At 41.5% G+C, this 27,726-nt stretch overlaps 1 protein-coding gene across 3 annotated transcripts in view; it reads left to right on the top strand.

Annotated features, from left to right (window-relative positions):
* Window positions 1-27,726, top strand: part of ARHGEF10 (Rho guanine nucleotide exchange factor 10) — a 190,707-nt gene that overhangs the window by 22,511 nt on the left and 140,470 nt on the right. For all 3 annotated transcript variants that reach the window (XM_075598217.1, XM_075598216.1, XM_075598218.1), the window contains exons 2-8: window positions 2,558-2,644; window positions 14,270-14,428; window positions 16,272-16,574; window positions 17,873-17,936; window positions 18,716-18,795; window positions 22,426-22,482; window positions 26,729-26,898. In XM_075598217.1, coding sequence (XP_075454332.1) covers window positions 2,590-2,644; window positions 14,270-14,428; window positions 16,272-16,574; window positions 17,873-17,936; window positions 18,716-18,795; window positions 22,426-22,482; window positions 26,729-26,898 — 888 coding nt within the window. In that variant the 5' untranslated portion in view covers window positions 2,558-2,589. The remainder of the gene's footprint in view (window positions 1-2,557; window positions 2,645-14,269; window positions 14,429-16,271; window positions 16,575-17,872; window positions 17,937-18,715; window positions 18,796-22,425; window positions 22,483-26,728; window positions 26,899-27,726) is intronic.

Below are 27,726 nucleotides of genomic sequence, written 5' to 3'. Positions count from 1 at the left end.
ACGGTAGCAGGGAAGCTGGCTGCCAGGGTTTTTGGGTCTGGTTTCCAGGCTTTGTATAAAAAGGAAGGTTTTTAATTCCTTTCTGAATGGAAGCAAAGCTTTTTGATTTCTTAAAGCTGCAGGGAGCTTATTCCAGTCTTGGTGCGGGCAAAGGGAAAATATCTATCTAATAGATTATATATATATATATATATATATATATATATATATATATATATATATATATATATATATATATATATATTTCTATAATATCTCTCTCTCTGTATCTATAAAAAGAAATGATCAATAGATTGTATTGTATTGTATGTCTTTATTTATATAGCGCCATTAATGTACATAGCGCTTCACAGCAGTAATACATGTGGTAATCAAATAAATAACAGATCATGGGAATAAGTGTTTAGACATTAAGGAAGAGGAGTCCCTGCTCCGAGGAGCTTACAGTCTAATTGGTAGGTAGGGAGAACGTACAGAGACAGTAGGAGGGAGTTCTGGTAAGTGCATCTGCCGGGGGCCAAGCTTTATGTATCATGTGTTCAGAATAGCCACAGTGCTATTCATATGCTTCTTTAAGAAAGTGTGTCTTAAGGTGGGTCTTAAAGGTGGATAGAGAGGGTGCTAGTCGGGTAGTGAGGGGAAGGGCATTCCAGAGGTGAGAGGCAGTCAGTGAAAAAGGTTTAAGGCGGGGGAGAGGGCTTTAGATACAAAGGGGGTAGAAAGAAGACATCCTTGAGAAGAACGCAAGAGTCTGGATGGTGCAAAACGAGAAATTAGGGCTGAGATGTAAGGAGGGGCAGAAGAGTGTAAAGCTTTAAAAGTGAGGAGAAGAATGGAGTGTGAGATGCGGGATTTGATCGGAAGCCAGGAGAGGGATTTCATGAGGGGAGATGCTGAGACAGATCTCGGAAAGAGTTGAGTGATTCTGGCAGCAGCGTTTAGGATAGATTGTAGGGGAGACAGGTGAGAGACAGGAAGGCCGGACAGCAGAAGGTTACAGTAATCAAGACGGGAGAGAATGAGGGCCTGACTCAGAGTTTTAGCAGTCTAGCAACAGAGAAAAGGGCGTATCTTTGTTATATTGCGGAGGAAAAAGCGACAGGTTTTAGAAATGTTTTGAATGTGAGGGGCGAATGTGAGAGAGGAGTCGAGTGTGACCCCAAGGCAGCGTGCTTGGGCTACTGGGTGAATGATCGTAGTTCCAACAGTAATGTGGAATGAGGTAGTAGGGCCAGGTTTGGGAGGAAGTATGAGGAGCTCTGTTTTAGCCATGTTGAGTTTAAGGCGGCGGAAGGCCATCCAGGATGATATAGCAGAGAGACATTCAGAAACTTTGGTTTGTACAGCAGGTGTAAGGTCAGGTGTTGAGAAATATATTTGTGTGTCGTCAGCATAGAGGTGATAATTAAACCCAAAAGATGTTATTAGGTCACATAGATAGAGTGTATACAGAGAAAAGAGAAGAGATCCCAGGACAGAGCCATGGGGTACCCCAACAGAGAGATCAATAGAGGAGGAGGAGGTGTTAGTAGAAGAGACACTGAAAGTACGATGGGAGAGGTAGGATGAGATCCAGGATAGAGCTTTGTTCCGAATGCCAAGAGTATGGAGAATGTGAAGGAGAAGAGGGTGATGCACGGTGTCAAATGCTGCAGAGAGGTCGAGTAATATGAGCAGAGTGCAATGACCTCTGTCTTTGGCAGCATGGAGGTCGTCAGTTATTTTAGTGAGGGCTGTTTCCGTGGAGTGAGCACTGCGGAAGCCAGATTGTAGAGGGTCTAGGAGAGAATAGGTGTTGAGAAAATGGAGCAAGCGAGAGAATACAAGACGTTCAAGGAGTTTAGAGGCAAAAGGCAGGAGGGAGACAGGTCGATTGTTAGAAAGACAGGTAGGGTCAAGCTTGCTGTTTTTGAGTAATGGTATGACTGTTGCATGTTTGAAGGAGGATGGAAAGGTTCCAGAGCAGAGGGAGGAGTTAAAATGTGCGTGAGCGTAGGGATTATAGTAAGAGCAAGAGGTTTTAGGAGATGGGAGGGAATGGGGTCAAGAGGGCAAGTGGTAGAGGGAGAAGATGCGATCAACAGCGACACATCCTCCTCTGAGACAGTGGAAAAAGAGTCAAGGAAGGCAGGAGGAGAGTTAGGAATAGGTGTAGGATGGGCGGAAGAAACAGAGGGGATGTTCTGACGTATGGATTCCACCTTTTCCTTAAAATAGTCAGCAAAGTCCTGAGCGGAGATGGAAGAAGGAGAAGCCGCTGAGGGTGGTTTGAGTAGAGTATCAAAGACAGAGAACAGTCGGCGTGGGTTAGACTTGTGCATGTTGATTAGATGGCATTCCATTTCTAGTATATTAATGGCCAAATTAAATGATCTATTAATCTGGTCCAGTTGCCCGCCAGAAAAAAAGTAACGGAATTTTTTACTTTTAAAGCATGATTGTTAAACACGCAAATAACTTCCTTTCTGTGTTCACTTTTCATGTAAACCTATTGTAAAAAATCTGCAACATAATCTAAAAATGTTTTAAAAGTTGTTTCTTTTTCTTTTAATCACAGGACTACAATTTGAATATACCTGACTGGGAAGAATGGACAACCTAGAACATACAGATGCAGAGGACTTTCCTCCACCACCACCCGAAGGTAAGAGGGGTTACACGGGGAATAGGATAAGATGGTAAATGATGCACACGTTATAATTTGATTTACAGTTTGCCCGAGGTGGCTAACGCTAGTCCTCAGGTTTTCAGAATATCCCTGCTTCAGCACAGGTGGCTCAGTCAGAATGATTGAGCCACCTGTGCTGACGCATGGGTACCCTTAAAATCTGACCTGTTGGTGGCCCTTAAGATTCTGGAGTTGGCCACCCCTGCTGTGTGCCAATAAGAAACATACTTCAAGCATATGCAGCGTGATATGCAGATTCCCAAAAGTTTACTGTAGTTGCGAATAGATGGAATATTGACTCGCTGAAATACTTCATGGCTAAAATGTATGGCTCTGAAGTGTTAAAATACTTTTTAGGAATGGTTTAATTTTTCTGTGCTTTCTCAAAATGTGTGTTTAGAGAGGAATGCTTACTATGCAGAAATTGTGCGTCTTTAAATGTTCCCATAAAATGTAATCATCAGTTGACAATCCTAAAGTAGCAGAAGAAGTTACTCAATAATAATAAAAATAATAATAATAATAAAATTAAAAAAAGTGCGTATGTGTGTATACACACACAAACACACACACACACACACACACACACAGCAGCATGGGGTCCCCTAGAGATGAAACGTTCTATTTTCAAATTCAGGGACCCCTGGTTCCTGTGATACTTGATGCTGAAGGTACTGTAGCATGTTCCTGTCCTTTCCTGGGAAAAGAAAATGGGGTTTAAATCACCTGAGATGCACAAACCAATAGCCAGTCACAAAATTATCCATTGCAACTTCTTTTTGGCCCATGTGACGCGGTAGACTTATATATAACAAGAAGTGCCCACACTACCTTCAGCAGATGGTATCTCAGAAACTAGGGGGTCCTGGAGCTGATAAGTGTGTTTCAGCTCTAAGGGTGGTTCCCAGCATGGTGAAGAGGAGGAGGGGGGGGGGCGCGGAGGAGGTGGAGTGGTAACCTATATTAACATCACGATAAACCAGTTCAAATATCTACAAATGCTAATAATGTAACATTAAATCCTGTTTTCTCCCAGAAACAACATTGCAATAAGTTTAATATCTGTTCGTGATGATGGGATGCAAGAAAGGCAGTCCCTCTTAACGTAATGTATGTTAGGTCATACGTAAACATGGCTTTACTCACATCCAGACTCTGAAATAGGGCTTTTATAGGGTCTGGATGAGTGTACACCACAGTTGAGTATGAGTTCACTAACATTGCATTATTCCCCTCTCATTTGCTCGTTGTTTTTTTTTTAACGCCTATTTCAGGGTCTGCATTGGAGTTACACAACTTTATCATACAACAAGGTGACGTTAACCCTATGCTAATGCCTCTGTTTTTCCATATAATTAGCTCTGTGGATATACTGTATGCATCTCGGGAAATAACGTCCATGCTAGGTAACATGACATTATGAGCCCTGAATTAATGGAGATCGTGGATCTGGCCCTAATATGGTAGAATCAGTATGCAATAGTTATCACATTAGATAGAAAATTATTTAATATACTGCATTCCAAGTATGTTTCAGCACATTAAAAACATCATTCATTCATTTTAGGATGAGAAATGTAATTCGGATTTAAAATAAAAGCTGAAGTCTGCCCACTTGTATAAAAGCATTACTGATGTACGTATTCCGAGTTTGGTCAGGATTGTAACAAACAAATGACCTGTATTTGCCAGCAATAAGGGCTGTATTTTATTTTCTTTGTAAATAATCTTTCCTTTTCATGACTGCTTCAGAATGTGTTGAGCACCAAGGGACAAGGGACCTTTTGATGAAAACAATTCATATTCTGTCCTCGGCCCTTTCCATGACACTGCCCCCTCATCTCACCCAGCTCCAGCTATTTCCCTTGTGGTACTGTAAAAAGACATCACTTACAAACAATGTAACACAGGGGCTATGTCTTGTAGCTGGTGAAACCCAACCCTAGCATTCTTACAATACTGAAGCAGTCTGCTGGATTCATTCAGAGCATTTCAATGAGCCTGGATCCTCCATATTAATAAGAACATCCTATAACTGTCATTCTGCAGTTGTAAATATAGAACATGCCAAATAATATGAGCTACTTTAAGTGTCATATACCAGGTCAACATTTTTTTTTTATGTTATCTGTCTAACTGAATTCCTTAGATTAAATTGCCCTTAATGTAGTAATTTGACTTATTTGCATCCTTCTTAAAACAAATGTTTTATTTTTCTCTGGGTCTGCTGAATTCAAGCAGAACAGCTACTTTATATTTCTGTTTGACTAATGATGGCTTCATAATTACCTTACAAGCAATGGCCAGAACAAAAATAACAATTCACCCCCTAGTTTTGAAGATTGACAATCTGTTCTCACTAAAATATATTAGCTAAAGATTGTAAAACCCTCCTGTCACGATAACACCACGTAAGAGTTAACGTGTGCGCGGTATGGCAACCAAGCGGTTAATCTTCTTGCTATTCTGCTTCTCTCTGTCAGCAAGTGCCAGTGTCATTAAAAAGTAATGGTTTCATGGCTTAAGTGGCAGACCATTTTGGAGGTACTATGTCTTCTCCAACTAGCTGAAACTATTAAAATTACCGTTATGGTGGAGTGACGTATCGCAGAGGAATTGTGAATAAGGCCTACTATACATTACTTGGAACCAGAGAGCTTAAGGGTTACACACAGAACAGTGTATCTTTATCATTGCAGCCTAACTAGAATTAATCAAATGTGTTCTGTATAACTCTGATGTCATGTATCAGTCTGAACGACGAATGTGTCGAACGTTCCAATGCAAACACTGGTAGGGATACCTTTAGGATAAGTAGTGGTAACAACGGAGTCTGTCATACGTGATACCCATGTAGCAGATTCCTCTAAATGTACTGGTAGTGGTTACTCTACTGGGAGAGAATAATTAAATATTTGATACACCCTCATTAAATTGGGAACTGAAGAATTCCCCTCTCCCAGATATCCAGTCAAAGTGTCTCTGGTCAAGAGAGTAACAAATAATTGACAAGACACCCTCCTACAAGCTTTTCAAAGCTTACACGGGTCAAAGGAATTATGGGGCATACAAATTGCATGTCATTATCCAAAATCCCTGGCTGCAGTTAAAGCATTGCATGCTAAGGGATAATGGTGAAAGAAAGGGTTGCAGACTTCTCAGACCATTAACTACTGCACGGGATGCCAAGGCACGTTCCGGTGGCCCCAGCTCGGGGGTGGGGGGGGGGGACTTTGTGAGTCGGGAACCTCCCTCCGGACACGTGATGAACCCCCCCCCCTGCAAGTGGTTACAGAGGCCCCTGCACTCTTCCCCACAGCAATGAAACCGAGTGCCGGGGGAGAGAGCGGGGCCTCTGTAACAGAGCAGCCCTCCTACATCGACATTGCGTCGTTATACAACACTGACATCACATGGTGATGCGCTGCCATGACGTTGCCCTTAAGGTGTAGTTTTGCCACCGCCTCAGATGTGAATGTACTCACAAGTGGTATTTTTATTTGCTCCTGGAGCCAAAGAAGGCAATGCATCTTCTACCTTTTGACCCCTTGGGGAGTGTATTACAAGTTTTTTGCTTTTAATGGATAGGTTTTCTATTCTACTCTTCTTTTCTTTTCCTTTTTTATTTTTTTAAACACTGATGCTACAGTACAGTATATGTATGTGCAGACCTGTCTGAGACGTGAATGTGCTCACATGTGATCTTTTTATTTGCTGTACACTGTACTGTGGAGCGTTTCTGTCACTTTTTTTTTACCCACCGTAACTGTTATATAATGTGCGGTTAAAACCTATTCCAACTTCACATTGCAAAGCCAGTATAACCAGCTTCAAGAGACCCAAGAGATTGAAACAGCTGTCTGTGAGTAGGGTTACTGGCTATGCACTTCTTTAACCCAGGCTGTGCTGAAAAGCTACATTATATGGTAGGCATAAGCTTATAGGGATCCATGTTAAAATGGATTAGAAGAAAAAGGTGACACTGTACTCATTTGCATGTCATTACCCAGAATCCTTGGCTGCAGTGGAAGCACTGTCTGCTAAGAGATAATGGGGGAAAGCAGGGTTGCAGACCTGCCTGAGCTCACAAGTGATATTTGTATTTACGGTACAGCGGAGGGTTTTTGTCACTTTTTTTTTACCCACCATAACTTGCATAATGTATGGGCTCTCTCTAATTTTATAAAGTTTGTTTTTCTTTAAGTAGCCGTTATTTATGTACCCACTGACGCTAGTGGAGGAAACTCAAAGTATACCAGCAAGTTACATTGGCACTAAAATATGCATCTTTTAAATGACAGAGCACCACCAAAATGGACATTAGGTGGTTTTCTTGCTGCAAGTCCTCTATACAATATGTTATATTTATTTTTTCTGAGAAACAACAGGAAAGAGATAGGGAGTGATCACAGGACCATACTAATTGAATAATGTAATTAAATACGTGAATGAGGTAATCGAATTGTGGGTGCAAACTGTGAACTGAAAAGTGAATCAGAAAAAGGGGGAAGGGAAACACAAAATGATTGTGCCCCTAGAAGAATTCACTAAACTGCACACCACAGCGTGTAAAAGTTAACTTTTAATAGATAGTACTTAAAACATATATTACCAAAGAATTGTGTAAAGTGAATTAAAAATAAATTAAATCGACACTATCAAGCATCCATGTCATCAAATATGTGATTATACTATCCCAATTGACAACCTAATGTTGGTGGGATGTAGAGGACATAAGATGCTGTAAGTCAGGGTATTAACCCCTCTGGAGCAACTGTGAGACCAGATGGTAAGTGTGTATATATATATATACAAGTCAGCAAACAATTAAATGAATAAATATCCAGCGATCCTACTACAATTTATACCATTGAGCACTTCAGTGATGAATTGTCAGTGTGTTGAAGTGCAAGTACTTTGAGTTGTAAAACTGACACTCGCAGTAATAATACTAGTGAGTTCACAACAGGGTGAAACTGACACTCACAGCAATATTATTAGTGAGTTCACAGCATAAGCTCTGTGAAAACACATGTCATGGAAAGCAGGGATAACAGGCTCACTGACTGTAGAGATTGAAATAAGTAACCAAATACTGAGGTCTATACACAATGAACCAGGAGACTGCAAACACTACATTAAAACCGCTCCAAGTAGGAGACTGACAACATTGCGCGTCCAACACGCGTTTCCCGCAAGCAAAGGAGCTTCTTCAGGGACAAAATTTACTGGGGGAGAGGAGGCTGAACCCTTTTATACCCTTTCAATGCCGTGATTGCAAAATCAATAGCTATCAGCTGTTGCGCATGCGCACTGCGCTCACGCCCAGACTGGCCCAATAAACTATTCAAATGCTGCTGAAATTCAATCTTAGTGAAATCCTTAGCATTGTACCTTGATTATGCGATTTCTAAATGCTTCGCCGATCGTTACCAGAGCTTATAAGGCCTTAAAACCTTGGCGACGCATATAACGTCTTCTGCGCATGCGCGGGGACGTATAAATTATTTACTATTTCTGCCCGTTCGTATTACGCATGCGCGGGGACTTAGAAATTGTTTATAATATTGTTTATAATATTATTGCTCTGGTTAATATTCCGGGCATTATTCATTCAGTAATGCCCGGAATTTTTGCAGCTTTCAGTGTGTTTATTTCCAGCCAATCAGCTTTTCCTTTTGTCAGAAAAGCTCTGAGACAGGGCAGGGGATTGGTCAGGAAGCAGCAGCAGGCTGTGACTCCTCCCCCCCTCTCCGTGAACAGAGCTGACAGACTTAGTTGAGTTAAGGAGGGAGAGAGTGTCTGCAGTGCGTGTCGCTGCAGTTTCTGTGTGTGTGTGTGTGTGTGTGTCAGTGTGGCAGCAGCTGCAGTGTGTGTCAGTGTCGGTTTGTCAGCAGCAGTATTTCTGTGTGTGTGTGTGTGTGTGTGTGTCAGCACAGCATTGTATGTGTGTGGCAGCAGCAGTGTGTGTCAGCAGCAGTGTGTGTGTCAGTGTCAGTTTGTCAGCATCAGTGTGTGTGGCAGCTGCAGCAGCAGCAGCAGTGTTCGTTTGTGTGTGGCAGCAGCAGCAGTTTTTATGGGTGTAGCAGCAGCGTTTGTGTGTGTGTGTGTGTGCAGCAGCAGAGTTTGTGTGTAGCAGCAGTTTGTATGTAGCTGTGGGTGTGGGTGTATACACAGAGGGGGCGGCAGTGTGTGGATATAGATAGCTGCAGTGCAAGTGTATATAGAGGTGGTTTCATGTATTTACCATTTTATTAAAAATATATATATAACTACACAAGTGTCTATTATTTATGAAAAAAGCCTACATTTAGCCTATAATAGACAAACACAACAGAAAGAACCTGCCGCTCAACCCAATAATATATATATTAATGTGGAAGGCGGTGCATGAGGGAATAGAAACGTTTATGTACAACAACTCTGAATCCCAATAGGGATCACAGGAAAGAGTCCCTCTCAAATTGCACTCATGCCCTATAATTTGTGTGTTAGGCAAAAATAGCTCAGAGTATCATACTAAACAAATATCACGACTATAAGAGCTATGGATGGCTCCGGGAGACCCCACTAAATATTAAAAAAATAAAAAATATTATTTTATTAACATGTATGTATCATTGACAAACAAAGTGAATAATCTTCAGTATGTACAATGTGAATAAAATCCCCTCCGTGAAACTTTTTTTAGTTATGAAGGAAGTAAGATTATTTTAACCTAGTCAGTGTGTATATACAATCTGCATACGATTTAAGGAGAACATCTTACTGTACTATACACTTATTACTGCCAACGCCTTTATATAGATGGACATCTCAATAAGGTTGTTTGCCGCTGTTATTATTTCAGTTTCAAATGTGCATCATGTGATTGGCATATAATTTTGCTTTACAGCTGATATTGGTGAGGTTGTAACAAGATACTATAGCTAGTATGTGTATTGTTTGCCTATTACCATTGAGGTTAACTCTCTATACTACCACACACCATTTATCGTCTACTTCCTCATAGCTTTTTGGACAATGGGGATAATGTTGTAAGTTTCTATGCTTTGCTATAGTTTAGCCACATACAATTGTGTGATAAAGAATGTACTGTACACCCTCTTTGAATTCTATGGTTTTACATATCAGGACATAATAATAATCATCTGTTCCTTAGCAGGTCTTACAATTAGGTAAATACAACCTCAGATGAACAACACATGACATATTACACCATGTCATGATTTATTTAACAAAAATAAAGCCAAAATGGAGAAGCCATGTGTGAAAAACTACGTACACCCTTACTGCTTCCATAGAAATTAAGATGCTAAGTAGCAGACAGGTGCTGCTAATCAAATGCCCTTGATTAATTGATCATCAGCAAGTGTGACCACCTCTATGAAAGCCGAAGTTTTAGCAGTTTGCTGGTCTGGAGCATTCAGGTGTGTTAACACAATGCCAAGGAAGAAAGACATCAGCAATGATCTTACAGAAGCAATTGTTGCTGTCCATCAGTCTATGAAGGGTTAGAAGGCCATTTCCAAACAATTTAAAGTCCATCATTCTACAGTGAGAAAGATTATTCAAAAGTGGAAAACATTCAAGACAGTTGCCAATCTTCCCAGGAGTGGACGTCCCTGCAAATTCACCCGAAGGTCAGACCGTGCAATGCTCAGAGAAATTGCAAAAAACCCAAGAGTTACATCACAGACTCTACTGGCCTCAGTTAGCATGTTAAAGTTCATGACCGTACAATTAGAAAAAGACTGAACAAGTATGGTTTGTTTGGAAGGGTTGCCAGGAGAAAGCCTCTTCTCCCTAAAAAGAACATGAAAGCACTGCTTAGGTTTGCAAAGTTGCATCTGGACAAGCCACAAGACTTCTTGAACAATGTCCTTTGGACAGACGAGACCAAAGTGGAGATGTTTGGCCATAATGCATAGCGCCACGTTTGACGAAAATCAAACATAGCATATCAGCACAAACCTCATACCAACTGTCAAGCACGGTGGTAGAGGGGTGATGATTTGGGCTTGTTTTGCAGCCACAGGACCTGGGAATCTTGCAGTCATTGAGTCGACCATGAACTCCTCTGTATACCAAATTATTCTAGAGTCAAATGTGAGGCCATCTGTCTGACAGCTAAAGCTTGGCCGAAATTGGGTCATGCAACAGGACAATGATCCCAAGCACACCAGTAAATCTACAATAGAATGGCTGAAAAAGAAAAGAATCAAGGTGTTGCAATGGCCCAGTCAAAGTCCAGACCTCAACCCGATTGAAATACTGTTGTGGGACCTTAAGAGAGCTGTGCATAAACAAATGCCCACAAACCTCAATGAACTGAAGCAACGTTGTAAAGAAGAGTGGGACAAAATTCCTCCACAACGATCTGACTGATAAAGTCATACAGAAAACGATTACTTCAAGTTATTGCTGCTAAAGGTGGTTCTACAAGTTATTGAATCATAAGGTGTACTTCGTTTTTCACACATGGCTTCTCCATTTTGGCTTTATTTTTGTTAAATAAATCATGACACGGTGTAATATGTCATGTGTTGTTGTTCATCTGAGGTTGTATTTACCTAATTTTAAGACCTGCTAAGGAACAGATGATTGTTATTATGTCCTGATATGTAAAATCATAGAATTCAACGAGGGTGTACTTTCTTTTTCAAAAAAAAAATAAAAAAAAATATATATATATATATATACATATTATTGCATGTGTTATTATATAAGAAATAGCCCAGGCAATCATGGGTTACACCCTATGCAACCTTGTAGGGACACCCTCAACTCAATCATACCATTGACGCCACTATAGTTGGTCCAGTTTACTGTGGGGATTTTATTCACATTGTACATAGATTATTCACTTTGTTTGTCAATGATGCATACATGTTAATAACATTTTTATTCGTGTTTTATTTGTTTTTTTTAATATTTAGTGGTTTCTCCGGAGCCATCCCATAGCTCTTATAGTCGTGATATTTGTTTGAGTATGATACTCGGAGCTATTTTTGCCTAACACACTAATTTATAAGGTACAGATGCAGCAACGAGTATTAGAGCTCTGCCTGGGTAGATTCTGGGACAGTCTCACAGAAAATGCCTCAACATTGCTGCAACATTTCTATGAGATTCTTAATGGCCCATAGGATTAACACAGCAGAGGGTCCCTGCAAACTGAATGGGATTTAGGGACCCCCTGCTGTGTTAATCCGATGGGCCATTAAGAATTTTACAGAAATGTTGAGGCATTTACTGTGAGACTGCCCCAGAATCTCCCAGGAATTTCTCCAGTACAGTGTGTTCTAATACTGGTGGCTGCATCAGTATGAGTGCAATCTGAGAGGGACTCTTTCCTGTGATCCCTATTGGGTTTCACAGAGTTGTTGTACATATTTAGCCTATAATAGTAATAATCCCCTCAGAACAGGGCATTACTGGCCAATAATGCCCTGGCTGGGTTAAAGTCCCTTGGCTTCGCCTCGGGCCTTCAACTTGGACCTTCAACTCTTCCAGCCAGGGCATTATTGGCCAGTACTGCCCTGTTCTTCGGGGATTATTACTTAAATACCGCTTGTAAGCACGTTCAGATGTCTGACAGGTCCGCACTCCTGCCTTTCCTCATTCTCTGGGCATACAATGCTTCCACTGCAGCCAGGAAATCTGGGTAATGACATGCAAATGAGCACTGTGTGTCACTTTTTGGTTCTAGTCCATTGTAACATGGACCCCTATATGTATATGCCTACCGTACTACATAGCTTCTTCAGCACAGCTTGGGTTAAATAAATGCATAGCCAGTTAACCTATTCACAGACTGTTGTTGAGACCTTTTTTGGGGTCTCTTCGGTGTGAGGTTAGTTACTGGCTGTGCATGGTGAAGCTGGTAGTGGTTACAACCAGACACAATAAATTATGGTGAATTAAAAAAAACCTGAGCAGAACCTTCTATCTTGCTTGGGTTCTGTCATACATTAAGATGGACTGTTTTTAATGTGATTTTGATACATAAACCTCTTGCCAGCATAACTGGCTAAAACGGTGAAGGAATTAAAAAAAAAAGAAAAAAGCAGTTGGAATTTGAGACAAGTGAAAAAATAGTGCAATGTAGCACTCATGTGACAACCTAAATAATAAACAAGTGACAAACAATAATACACAGTGATATACAGTGACCTGTGATTATAGAGTCCGAAAGGGAGTCCTGGAGCTGCCCAAAAAGTTACTCTGGTTACCTTTTAACCAGAGATAGATGTATGGAGTGAAAAACTTCTTGTGGCGCTGAGGTGAAGGAAGACTTTTGAATGTCTGTGTGGCTGTGGATAAAATCATGTTCACTTTGAATTAACCTCAAGAGAGGGGAGACAAAACGTAGAAAAGACTACAATGGTGCATTACCCAAGGATCACAAGCTTAAATGAACAGAGCAATTTGATCGGCTCCTCTGACTAGTGTCCACTACTACGGTGTCCCTGCTGCGCCAAAATCAGTCCCTGGTCAGTCAGACTGATTTTTGGCGCAGTGGACACTAGCGGTGACGTCATCAGAGGAGCCGATCGGTGAGACTCTGGATGTAATAGATTCCGAGCACAGAAGGCAGATTCCCTCGAGGCATTGACGGATTTCACCCCACGGCGAGTGGTGTCCAACATCTTAAAAGACCAGTAATCAAAGGCGTATGTCCTAGCCACCTTTTGGTGAGTAGGATTCTAATTTTTCCCACGGCGGAGCAAAGTTTTATATTCAAAGTGCAATGGGCACTAAGATGTTTTAGAGTGTATGCTTTTTAGTACACATTTTTATATTTCAACAATAAATTGCTCTGTTTATTTAAGCTTGTGATCCTTGGGTAATGCACTATTGTAGTGTTTTCTACGTTTTGTCTCCCCTCTCTTGAGGTTCATTCAAAGTGAACAGGATTTTATCCACAGCCACACTGGCATTTGAGACAGTTTAAGAAATATAAATAGTGTTACAAAAAACTGTTAATGTGGCCTAAGGTAAAATGGATCATTATCTTTAACTGCAGTCTTTTGTTCTGCTAAAAATAACTCAAACCAAATCTTCTACATTGCATATGATGTAATTGTTTATAATCTATTAATATTGATGGATTTTTTGTAACATTGCATATTTTGTGGGGTTTTTTTTAAGCCCAAAGTGAGGGACAGCAGCTTTAAATGACATTTTCTCTGTTTTAAATGCTCCTGTGCTTTCTCTAAAAGCTGCATGTAGACAAAATAAACTGAAAGAATGCAACATTTTTGGTCATGTAATGTGAAACAATAGATCAGGTATTATCAGGGGAGTGGAATGGGCTCAGGCCTGCCATAAAATCAGGCCTTTGATTAGGTTTTTATAATGTAGGATTAAGTGACTGTAAATAGTATTTTTAAGCACATTTATTCCTTGTAACAAGACATTATTTTTTTTTTAAACATTAAATCTGCAGTAATATATTGCCTTCCAGGTGCAAAACATCTATTTTCCCTCCACATGCTACCACAGTCTCTGCTGATCTCTCTCTAAGAACATAATTTGCAGTTTGTTAATGTCAGTGTGTGCCTTTGGATTGACTGCCTTTTTAAAATGTATTTCTAGTTTTGGAAAGTGAACTCGGTGCACTCGCTGATGACGAAGAGGAAGGAGAAACCTTTGATTTTGATAGTGCTGATGATACCCCAGAAGCAGATAGGCACCCTCCTGAGACTGCCGAGGATGAACTCCTTGATCTGGGATTTAAAAATCCAGATCCTCCAAGTGAGCCTTGTAGTTGACGTTTCTTGCAGAAAAATTCCATCCGTATAATGTGGTTTATTTATATGAATTCATTCTTGGCACAAAAAAAAGCCATTTGCTTTTTGACTTGTAGTTTCATTTTCTCCCAATGGAAAATAATTCTTCAGGCAAATCATCACCAAATTTGGTGTACGGTAGAGTTAATGGACTGCAAGCTCCTATCTGTTTGTTCACAAAAGTATGTTCAGTGGGCTTGATTTGTTTAAAAGATTAAGAATTTTCTCATGAAACAACTTGAATTGCCAATATTGCTATATTGTGCTTTTTGCTTCTCCATTTCTCACATTCCTAATTTCTCACATTCAGTGTAATGTTTCCGTGTAAAATTTGAGTTTTTATTTTAAAATCTGCATGCAGTTTCAATAGTTTAATTTCTAACAGTTTACAGCTTATGTTAGAAATAGATGTACAGCATTGAATAATAAGATGTAACGTGTGTGTGTGTGTGTGTGTGTTAAAGTTTGATTTCAACAAGTGATTATGCTAATATTTAGGGTGTGGTTGAGCCTTTTGTTTTTGGATGTACAGGCAGTCCTCGGTTATCCAACGGAATCCGTTCAGGAAGTAGCGTTGGATAGTGAAACCGTTATAAAGTGAGTCCCATGTTAATCAGTGGCGGTGAGCGTTGGATAACGCATTCAGGCGTCGTATAACGACCCATAGGGTTGCGTTGGATGTGCCATTCGTTGTAAAGTGAAACGTTGGATAGCGAGGAGTACCTGTACATGCCTTTATTGCCTGTTACCATACAAGTTTCATTCTCCCACATCACGTGACCGGGACATTTAAACCTCGCAGAGATACCGGCACCACATACCGAGGCCTGTAACTCGGGAAGCAAGGGGTCCCCAGTGCTGAAATTAATGCGGGTCATCTACGAAGACACCCTGCTTCAATACTGTTATTAAAATAAAAACCATGCGATCACCTGTTAGAGGTACGCAGAGTGACTGACTGATTCTGTCTACTCTCACTGCGTGTCTCTTCCAGGCTGATGCAGCCGGATGGGACTAACACAGCGAGAGTTCCATTCAGAAGCAGGGACCCCAACTGTGTTTTAATCCTGATGGGCCATTCCGTTCCCTGCCCCATGCTATGCACTTTGCCTTGAACACTCCACGTTTGGCACAAGGTTCATCGGCACGTGTTGCGGCAGGTTGTAGATTAAGCTGGCTACATCCGTAGTTGGGCATAAATCGAGGCTGTATATATTTTGCCATCGTTTATATGGAAAATGTTTGCTATAAACTGGTTTAGATTGTAATGGTAAAAGACTAGCTTAACTATTAATACAAATAATGATTTCATATTACATTACCTTATTATGTAAAAATAGACAGGTACAGATGTAGCCAAACTTAACCTCCCCGGGGTTGCTTGATAAAGCGCAAAACACTGCGGCTCGGTGGACAGTAAAAGCCGCGGCTGCTGAGGAGATGCCACGGTCGGGATTTCATGGCATTCGTCAGCAGCATATACAGCGAGTCTGGCTAAATCTGTACTACTCGCCAAAGCAAGCCTGGAAAGATATGGATTCTTGCTAGTTATTATAACACCACACAGATCAACTTGTGATTATAAATGCATATTTGTATATAATTTTTTGAGCTCTTGTAGGTCATTTTTTCCCCTGATTTTATTGTTTTTCGTTTGGTGTATGATGCACCTAATCAACAAGACCTTTATTTTTTCTCTTTTTGAGCATGTGTGCCATTTTTTTTTATTTTTGTCAACGTTTATTGTGTTTTTATATATGTAAAAACGTATTTTGAGGCCCTGAATAAATGTTTTTGTTTCCCAAAAGTATTTCTGCCTTTAGAAGTTACCCAGAAGACTTCAACTCAGGAGGTGTCAACAGAGAATGATAGGATGACGCCACCAAAGAAAGTGAACCCCTATTCTGTTATTGACATTGCACCATTCCAAGAAGTGGATATGTCTTTGTCTCAAGAACCAGTTTCTCCTGATGAAAGTACGGGCGCCTGGGTGCCAAGTGGCTATGCTGTCCCTGTACCATGCGGATATGCTGTACCCTCAAACTTGCCCCTGTTACTGCCAGCATACTCAACTCCTGTTATAATTCGCAACATATCTGTTGATGAACAAGGTAATTTTGAATTCAAATGCTTTTCTTTTTAGTTATGGATCAGAATAGGATTCCCAGACTAAAATTAGTTTCCGTATAGTTTTTTTTACCTTCAACTTCTAAAGAATGCCAGACTCTATAGGTGCTTTATTTTGCTGTAAACACTATTTCAGTGTTTCTCAACTTAAGAAAAATTACGCAAATCTTCACATCACCTGCCTCTACTCATAGTTCTCCTGCACATGCTGCTTCCTCCTCTACTTGGCCCGTCCCTCAGGCACATGTTCCTTACACCTCCTCCTGATTGGCTGCTTTATCTAGCAGCAGCCAATCAGGATGGTGGAAACTGCTCCTCCAGCCCCTAGCAACTGCCCTGCTTTCTCCCTGCTCTGGGAGAACAGGGGAATCCTTCAGCACCCTTTTTGATCCTCCCAGGGTACCACACAGAACCTTGTTTGATAAACACTGCACTATTCTAACGAACTGGTAAAATGAATGGTCCTTTGTACGCAATCATGGATATCACATTTAATGGTTCTAGATCTCCCCCTCTTGGTCATACATGATTTTATCACGCTGCTGTTTTTGGCCGATTCTTTTATGCTTTGTCATAGTATCAGATACACTGTAATTACACTGGTGCTTACATGTTTATTCTATAGTGGATTCTTATAATGGCTAAGCAGTCCACTCATGTTTAGTGTAGTCCTTAATATTTAATTGAAATTTCCAAACACTATACAGTAAATAATGCATAAGTAACTTTAACATCCATATTATTATGTTAGTCATGTGCAAACATAACACTTGTCCATGCAAACTGAAACAAATCTGGAGTTTGGCTTTAAAGCTACAGATGCATCCACAGTATGCGAACACTTGCCTTGGAAAATCTGGGGCAATCTCCCAGTAATGCTGCAACATTTCTGTGACATTTCTGCAGACAGACTAATGGCCCATCGGATAAACACAGCGGGGGTCCCTGGCAGTCCCATTCAAACTGACCAGGGATCCCTGCTTTGTTAATCCGATGGGCCATTTCTCTTTCTGCAGAAATGTCAGAGAAATGTTGCAGCGTTACTGGGAGATGGCCCCAGATTTTTCAAAGCAGTGTTCGGATACTCGTAGCATGTCAGGTTTTATGAATAAATACAATATTTGTGTTGTAAACGTACAGTAAAAAATGTCTGGATTCCTGGGAAAAGTGTATGATGTAGACTGTGATTTGAGAATAACTGCTTTTTTTTTTTTTTTCTAGACGCCTAAAATGAGGATTAATGAAACGTTTTGAATTGATAGAATGGGTCTTCTCTTAACAGGTGTCCAGGAAGTGGTTCCAGATCCTCATTTTCATTTGCTGTGTTCAGATGATTATCAAACTAGGTGTGTAATATAGTATAGAAAATGTGTATGTACAGTATAAGAAATGTGTTCTTGTAGAAGAAATCCAGTGGATAAAACAATAATCTTGTATTTTAAAAGTGTATACCTACATTATATGCTATTGTATTGGGCAAAGGATGACATGGGGCCTTTAGCTCTGGTAGAAGCTATTCCTAATTTACAGAGCTACAAAAAAAACACACCTACGGATGTGTCTGGCTGCATTGTTCTCTCCAGTATTCTGCAGCAGTGTTACTACTCTGGTATTCTGAGGCATGCCTGGGTGTGTTCTTACCTGGGGAGATAATGGCTGCATCTGCACATAGGGTGTAGCCTCTCGAACAGGTCTTATGAGGGGGAAAAACATAATGTAACCAGGCTGTTTCATTTTTAGTTATAAATTAAATAATATATCTTTTTTTACAAATTGAGCTCTTTCCAGCCTCAAAATTATGCCAGAGGGGCCACAGAGGAGGAGTCGCCTTCTGAGCCGCAATCACACAGAACGCGATCTCCCCTAGAAAAACGAGCAAATAGAATGACGTAGCTGCTCCGTCAGCGGGGGTGGGGGAAGGGGGGCTCTTGGAGTGCCAGATAGTGACGTAGTATCTACGGTAAATGGCACCCAAGGGGTTAAAGTAGCATGAGATGACATGTACGGTAATTACCTGGTGTTCCCCTTTCTTGAAGAAAACCCAGGCAGGGATTTTTGATTTCATGTTAATGGTAATCATTGACTTTTTGGGGGGGGTTTGGGATTTTTTTTTTATATATACAAGTGAAGGCACCCAGCCCACCACAGAAGAAGATGTTCTAGCCAAGTGGGTGGCAGATCCAGCAAATACAGAGTGGATGGAAAGTAGGTATTATTTTACTAGATTTATACTGTAATGTACATTTTGGAGTGATGAGCCTAGAACTGCGGGAAAAGTCACAAGGGTTTTTCACCTGTTTTTAAACGTGCGAAAAACAAATGCAACTAACCCCGAGATGCTCTAATTCAGATACAGTACCACTTCAGTTTCCTGTAACATTTACAATGCTGAAGAGACCAGCCGTGTTTTTCTGACACCTCTTACTCCGTTGCTGACTTTCTCCCCCTTTCATCTCTAGTGATAGGGATCAGGATTTCTTTTAAAAGATACGTAGCCCCTCTCCGCTTTCTTACTATTGCTCCCACAAAATCTTATATCACCTTTTCAAGTTCAACGTTCTAAAGCAGGGGTGCTCAACTCCAGTCCTTAAGCCCTCCCTCCCCCCCACCCCCCAACAGGACAGGTTTTCAGGATATCCCAACTTCAGCACAGTTGGCTCAATCAGAGGTTCAGGAGTTTGAAGACCTGGAGTTGAACACCCCTGTTCTAGGAGCTGTATTGGTCCCAGAGTAAAGATGTGTTGTCGGTTGCGATACCTTTTTAGAAGATCAGCATTCAAGTTCTTTTATAGATTACATTATAGTGCTTAAAGTTTCAGAAACCAAGTTTTCTTGTTCAAGAGTACTCTGGTGAGTACACTTAAAGATGCTTATAAGGCTTGGGACATAGTCCAGCAGGCCGCGCTGAGCAGATGCACTTACCCCCTGCATCTGTAATCAGCGCGGCTTTAGGTGCCGCTTCCGCATGCATGCGGAGGCTCAGAAATTTTCTGGAGACAGGCAAGTTTAAATTTCGGCGCTCGGGAGAGGAGGAGCAGTCACGTGACCGCAAACATCCAATGGGAGCAAGGGGCTAGCCCCGCCTCCTGCCACACCTCCGCTCCGCCCCCAAAGCGCGCTCACTGCCTCACCTGCCAGGACGCAAAAAAGCACCAGTTTGAGCAGGCGAGGCAGAGCAGGAGCGCGGCTCAGCGCGGCCCGAGGCACGGCACTTTCAGGTTCTGAAAGCTAAGGATTAATACACAAAAACCTGTGTAATTGGTTTTCCTAAAATAAATCACCCTAAAGTAATCGTTTTATGTATTTGGACCTTGTCAGAAAATATTTAGTTTTTCTCCATGAATACTAATTTCAAGCATTCCTGCTACTTCTGATTAGAGATGGGCGATATTTTCGCAAACAAATTGAATCCAACGCAGATTGGCGAGTTCCTGATTTTGTGTTGGTTTTTTCAAGAGAGAGACCTGTTTAGTCTCAAAACCTCCCTCCAAATTACATACAGGGGTGACACCTGTGGTACCTGAGAGCGATACGGTTATAAAAGTGACTCATATCCCACACTTCCTAAAATAATTTCCATAAGAACTATATTGAGTTGACAAGTCTAAAGCACGTTGAGAGGAATAGGGTACTGGTGTCAGGATCAACAGGACTAGAAACCACAACCTCTGCTAGTGAGAGCAGTGTGTACGAGACTCGCTCTCGTCCCCCCCTGCGGATTGAATTGTGACAGGTGCGCCCGTCTCTACTTATGATTAATGGGTTAAATGGAACTGACCAAAACCTATACACATAACACCGCCCCTGGTTCACTTTTTGTCCTAGGAGGAACTCTCCTTTAATATCCACTGAAAAATATTACCTGATCTGAAGCTAAAGGTCAAATTTAGCAGTGATAATGGACATGAACAATTATAATGATAAATGTTGAAAAGTTACATACATTGATATGGCCAAATAGGGTATAATTGGCAAGCAAGTACCATGAAGAACAAATGAATGCTTCATATCCTTTATTGGTCTTCTTTACTGCATAATGTATTGAGTAATTCTCCAATTCATTGTTGCTGTCCTTGAAATTACAGTTGTGACTTGAATACAAATATCAATTACTCTAAATATTATTACATGTTAGAGGTCACTTTCGGCGCTGAAAGGTTTTCAGGTGCAGTCCTGCATGAAAGCAAAGTGAATGACAGGCTCAGTGTAATTAGGAAAAATGACATCTTTAAAGCGACAGTCCCTCCTTTTTCTTACCAAGACAGGAAGCAGGGGGTCCCTGGAGTTGAACCCTGGTTCCAGACACACAAAGAAAAGGTGCTGTCGGTATCTCCCGCTTTGTAAATCCCAGGCCTGCACAACACGCGGCCCGCTTGCGCTCATTGTGCGGCCCGCGGCAGCTTTCCACGTCGTCCTGCCTCCCGAGCCCGCTCTCCCCCCCCCCCCCCGCGAGCCCGCTTTCACCCCACCCGGGAGAGCGGGAGCCCGCTCTCCACCTCCTCCTCCCCTTCGAGCCTGTGCCCGCTGCTTGCGAGCGTTCTAGTCCTGCCTGCTCTGTGAGGAGGGAGAGTAAGGTGAGGTGCAGGGGAGGGGGGGAAGGTGAGGTGCAGGGGAGGGGGGGGAAGGTGAGGTGCAGGGGAGGGGGGGAAGGTGAGGTGCAGGGGAGGGGGGGAAGGTGAAGTGCAGGGGAGGGGGTAAGGTGAGGTGCAGGAGGGGGTGATGTGCAGGGGAGGGAGGGGAAAGTGAGGTGCAGGGGAGGGGGGGAGGTGAGGTGCAGGGGAGGGGGGGTGAGGTGCAGGGGGGTGGGATGTGTGTTGTCTGCAGGGGGGGTATTTTGTGTCATGTGGAGGGGGTGTATTGTGTATGGGTGAGGGGGAGAGATGGGGGTGTGAGGGTGAGTCTCACAAAGGTTGATGAGGGGTGCAGGGGGAGATATATGGATGAGGGATGCTGGGGCAGATACATGAGGATGATGAGGGGTGCTGGGGCAAATATATGAGGATGATGAGGGGTGCTGGGGGAGATATGATGATGATGAGAGGTGCTGGGGGAGATATGATGATGATGATGATTTTACCCGTGCGGCCCAAATCTGTTTTCCTTTGAGTAGTTCGGCCCTTCTCGCTTTACAAGTTGTGCAGGCCTGGTAAATCCCCTGTGTCACACTGGCCAACAGGAAGCCACAGTGGATGATGTGGAGGCTTCCTGTTAGCGAGGGATTTAAACTACCAGTCTGTTTCCTGAAACATCACACCTTTACCTGCAATGAACTTGGGAACTGCATTGCTATGCATGCTGGCATTAAAACACAAAGAATAACCTGCATAGATTCACGCAAGTCAGGTTCAGAGTCGTCTTGAAATTGAAAACAAAGGAAAATGTTCAGTCTTTCAGGAATAGTTTTTAAATAGCAGCTGCTCCCTCTGTTTTGTGTTTTTACCAGGATGGGAACCAGGAGATCACTGGAGATAAAAATAGCATGTTTGCTCTGGGCTCCCTAGCTCCTATTCCAGGTTTAAAAAAAAAAAAAACTAACCGGTGAGACAGCTGCTTTAAGGGCTTAAATATTTATTGAAAGACTGAACATTTTCCTTTGCTTTCAATTTCAAGGGGACAAGATGATATGGGGGACTCTATGCAGGTTATCCTTTGTCTTTTAATGCCTATGTGTCCATGCAGTTCTCTCTAGCACTGGGATGTTTAACTCCCAACATGATTACAGTCTTTATTTGGTTAAGTTACTTATTGTCTCTACCTACTTGTATGATTGATAGAATAATTTAAGATTTTTGTGTCCAGTACGAAGTTTGTTCCTTTTTTTTTTCTTTTTTTCAGATCCTGATGAAGTTATTTATGATGATGTTCCAAGGGAAAACTCTGACTCTGCTACAGGTTTGGTGCATTACTTTCCGCATTACTTTAGGATTGACACAAGAGATTATGTGAAAGCAAATTCTTATCACTGACCTACGTACCGAATGCTAAACGTAAATATAGATCCCTTTCGAAAATGTGATCTGCACCACAGAGTAACTCGCATTTTAACGTTTATTATAGGCTAAAGCTGTAAAATTCCAGGGATTATTGAAATCCCTGCTCTCTGATTGGTTAAAATTCTGGGCATTATTCATTCAGTAATGCCCGGAATTTTTGGCAGCTTGCAAAGTGTTTATTTCTAGCTAATCAGCTTTTTCTTTTGTCAGTAGCGAGTATAAGTGTAATGCTAAAGACCTATACAGAGCAGTACAATTGGCATATTATAAATGTAGATACTCCTATGAATGAATCCTGGAAATAAATAATTGAATAAGAACAGGTACTGGGTGTGGCATCCTAGTTAAGTGACAAACCACGTGTTAAGTGTCGGTATAATACACAATAAGTCCAGGAACCGTTTGAGCAATTGAATCACCCCAAATAGTACCGTATGTTCACAAATGAAGTAGGAAAAACATGTAGCAAGCAAAACTCGCTTAGTATGCTGCAGCGTCCACGTAATCCAAGACTCTAGGTATTCTTAATGTGCTTCCGTCATGAAGGTGCAAACATGAAATATGATGGAGGTAACAGAGCACTGCTCATGAGTATCCAAAGGAGAGAGAATATTATTATAAATAGGAAAGTATGTTATCCCTAAAAAGCTATTTATTGGTCATAAGACATGGGTCAAAAATGGCAACAAAGTCGCCCCACCAACGCGTTTCGTGCCCAACACGGAGCTTTCTCAAGGCATACATGTCAAGAACATATTTATAGGTAAATACTAAATGTTCTAAACCAATGGTAAAACATACCTAATAAAACACTCCACGGCGAACCAGATCGCACCAACGGCGTCATCATGATGCGTGCCACCATGGTGCTGTGCACGCTAACCCCGCCCCCCGATCGCCTTCAACCAGTAGAACAGCAGACACTAACCATGGAGGTCCTATGACCAATAAATAGCTTTTTATGGATAACGCACTTTCCCCTTTATAATAATATTCTTTCTCCTTTGGATACTCATGAGTAGTGCTCTGTTACCTCCATCATTTTAAATGTTTCCTTTAGTCAGAATAGCTCTGAGACAGGACAGGGGATTGATCAGGAGGCAGGAACAGCTCTGAGACAGGACAGGGGATAGGTCAGGAAGCAGCAGCCAGGTAGTGACTCCTCCCCCTCTCTCGGTGAACAGAGCTTCACCGACAGTTGAGTTGAGGAGGGAGAGAGTGTATTTGTAGCTGCAAAGTAAGTGTCTGTCTGCAGAGTTTGTTTGTAGCTGCAGTTTCTATCTATTGTGTCTGTCTGACTGCTGCAGAGTTTGTGGTTTGCGTGTAGCTGCAGAGTTGTGTGTGTGTAGAGCTGCAGTGTGTTGTGTGTAGAGCTGGTTGTGTGTGTGTGTGTGTGTGTGTGTGTGTGTGTGTGTGTGAACACAGAGGGGGCAGCAGTGTGTGGATATAGATAGCTGCAGTGTAAGTGTTTATAGAGAAAAAGGAGAAACAGCAGCGCACTGCCAGGGAGCCAGGTGGTTAAAAAAATATACATTTATTGATCAAAATAACATCCCCCACAGGGGTAGTGTCGCCCTCCTACGCGTTTCGGACCTGCGGTCCTTTAACAAGGAGTATAATACAGTAGTGCTCTAGACCCTCCTTATATACCCAGTGTAATACCATTAAAATAATCAAAATTCACGCCAAAACCGGCCCCTCGTATGACGCGACTGTGGATGCACTCGCGTCCGCACCAAAAATGTGCACTCCCCATCACGCCAGAGTACGCCTTCTCGTATTGTCATTGGCTATGCACTGCCGAGCTCTTCCCGCCAGCCCCAGGCTCCCCGAGGGGAAGAGAGGAGACCCAAACCGGGGGGCAACCTCTCACTCACCTCCCGATCCCCGGCTATCTGTCCCACCTCCTCCTCTCCCCAGGTGCCCCCGCTTGGCAGGTATAAAGCCTGACACTCCAAACAGAGAGAGTGTGTAAGACGGCAGGTCTCCATAGTAACCAGAATAACAATTGAAGTGATTAAGGCGCTCAACGCTTGATCCCTTGTATAGTTGTATTGACAAGTGAATAATAACGGACATGAGGGTATGTGACAAAATTGAAGTAAAGTCCCCAGAAGAGCCAATGATCCCTGAAGGGCAAGAAATGGGTCCGAATGAACTAACCTAAGTCAAGCCCTCATTGGGATGGCTCCTGGACTCACAATAAGCATACAATAATGCATAATAGTCACAAATACTCACAAATCCCCTTTGTCAATGTCCTGTAAAGGCGTGCAGCCTGGTAAGGAGATGCTGGTTTCAGAAGGCAAACAAGGAGAAATAACCATCGCACCGCCAAAGTGAGTCCCAAGCCAAGATAATATAAAAAGTCTTCTTTATTGATCCATCTAAAAATGGAGGTTTAACACCCTCCTACGCGTTTCGTGTAAACATACACTTTATCAAGGAGTAGTAGTAACCAATAGTAACAACAACACAGGGACTCTTGGAGGCTCAGGAGTGGGTAAGCAATGAACCTTATTTCTTACATCTGATAATGTGTGAAACACCAGTTTTAATTTAGTTTGACTCCAATGAGTTAACTACAAGTGGGTTTATTTTTCATCTTGCTGGTTCACTTCAGGAGACACTTTATTATCAACTGACTGGTTTGTTATTTCTGCTACTTTTCAGACCCACTCCTCAATAGAGCATCACTCCAGAGCCTGTACTACATTTAAGGATTTATATATTCCGGACACTTTTTGAGCACTCTCATCTCTATATCTATTTATATAGGTGCTTTAATGTATTTACCATTTTATTTTAATAAAAAAAATCTATATAACTGTACAAAAGGATCTATTATTTATGAAAAGAACCTACATTTAACCTATAATAGTAATAATCCCCTCAGATTCCCCCTACTGGCCAGTAAGGCCCTGTTCTTCTGGGATTATAACTCAAGTATACACCTATTTGGTGCAATTGCTGAGAATCCTGCATTCTTCTTGTTAAAGACAAGGATGTGTATTTATCTTCTGAACTTGGTAGCATAAAACTAAAACTGTACAGTAATTACACAAAAATTTGCGTGCTCCTTAACTATCCTCATGCACCCTATTATTATGAAAATACCTAAATATCAAATTTCATACAAGGATGAGTTGTTAAACTACAATACTCTGGTAACTGTACAGTAATTAATCAGAAGTTTGATTTCAATGTTTATGTAGTAATTGAGCCAGGTATGTAATAGCAGTTATACATGTAAAAAAATTTTTTTTTAACCCATTTGGTCTTGGCAAATACACCACATTTGTGCGATAATAAAATGCTGTGACTTTTTATCTTTTTGACATCTTGCTGTAGTCTTTGCACATGTACCTTGTTCCTACACAAATCTGCCAAGTCAAATAAGAATGTGCAAGATCATTAAGCCTGACCTGCAGGTTGTCATCTGGTTTCAAGTTAATTACTTTGTCATCGCTTTTCTAAGGATAGATTATTATTTCTGCAAATCTCTGACAGTACAGCCTCAGTATTTATATTCTTATAAAAAAAACATTTTGCCTAATTTCTCCATATACCTTTTTTTTTAATCGTTGTTTCATGGGAATACAAGTATACGTACAATAATCATACTAGTGTTATCCTATATGTCACACAGCCACATATCGTAAGATTTGCATTACCCTGAGTAACGAAGTCCTAAAGAGCAACGGTTTCTGCAATCTGCACTTTTTCGGAAATGCTCTTGCTGCCAACAGGAGTCTTTTTGATCTGCCCCTTTTAATCATTGAGGAGAAACAGATGGCACACTTATGTATAATGTGCATCCCATTATGAACATTGGGGGTAGTTACACTATTAAAAGCATCACAGTAGCTGGCCCAATTGGTTTAATGTCCTTACAGTATTAGGTGTCTTTTGGAGAACAGCCTTTTGGTTCCTCGCCTTCATCAGTAGGGCTTGGTAACTCTTCACAGCAGGAGCCAGTTGAATTGGATCAAAAGGACTACACTCATTCCCTGTGCGTAGATGTCATTCCAAAAATGTCACTCCCACATATTAGGAGAACTCGGCTAGTCCTGGGGCAACACAATGTTTAGTTTGTTCTTTTTATAAATTACTTGACCTGCTAAAATCTAGTCTGTTATTTTAAGATGCTGAGGAAATGATCTATGATGATGTGGAAAATGGTGATGAACGTGGAAACAGCTCACTGGATTATGACTGGAGTTCTAGTGAGTTTGAAAGCTATGAAGAACACAGTGATTCAGAATCCAAACATGGAGTCCCTAACTCCTTTCTCAGAGGGAGCAACAAAAGGCATGTAAGTAACCTAAATCCGTCTAATGCAAGCAAATAAAATAATTGTTTGGTTATGATTTTTGCAAACTCTAGAGGCTTTGTGTTCATTTAATAACTAATATCACTAAAATAGTTTCTCCTGTAAATCTGCATGGAAACGCATTGATGACACAAGCAACAAACAGGTTAGTGATCTTTGAGCAAGCACTTTTATTTGCTTTCTCTAAGATATGAACCCATTTGCCCTTCATTAGGTCCCCACAGTAGTTGTGTCTTAACAAAACGTCTCTCTTCCAAAAGGGAAAGATTCTAAACTATTCTCTATTCACTTGTCATTTCTGAATGGCTTAGAGCAGGGGTGCTCAACTCCAGTCTTGGACTGAGGCTGTGATTGAGTCACATGTGCTGAAGCAGGGATATCCTGAAAAAACCGACCTGTTGGGGGAACTTGAGGACTGGAGTTGAGCACCACTGTCTTAGAGTATAGACATGTAGTTGCCATCTGAAGAAGATGGAGAAATCTGTGGCAATAGTCAGAGGATGAGGCGGATATGATGAGTCCGGAAGAATGGTACTGTAAGTAGGAGGTCTGGAGAGAAAAACAATCTGAAAAGGATTGGAGAGAAACCTTGGTGCTGTGACAAGGGATCCTGACATAGCAGTGAAACAAGGTGGTTCTGTTATGGCAAAGGCAATAAGGTTTGGATCATCAACCAATTTGATATGCCGGGAGTTTGGTTATTTACTTTGATGAGCCATCTACTTATTTATTACTCTTTTTGGTATGAAACCATATCATAAACTCAGTGCTACCCTTGAGGTCCAAATGATGATGATGGTGATGATGATG

Source organism: Ascaphus truei, chromosome 4, assembly GCF_040206685.1.
Source record: "Ascaphus truei isolate aAscTru1 chromosome 4, aAscTru1.hap1, whole genome shotgun sequence".
Lineage (NCBI taxonomy): Eukaryota > Metazoa > Chordata > Amphibia > Anura > Ascaphidae > Ascaphus > Ascaphus truei.
Note: the sequence above shows the minus strand (reverse complement) of the source record. Positions and strands in the feature narration are given on the sequence as shown.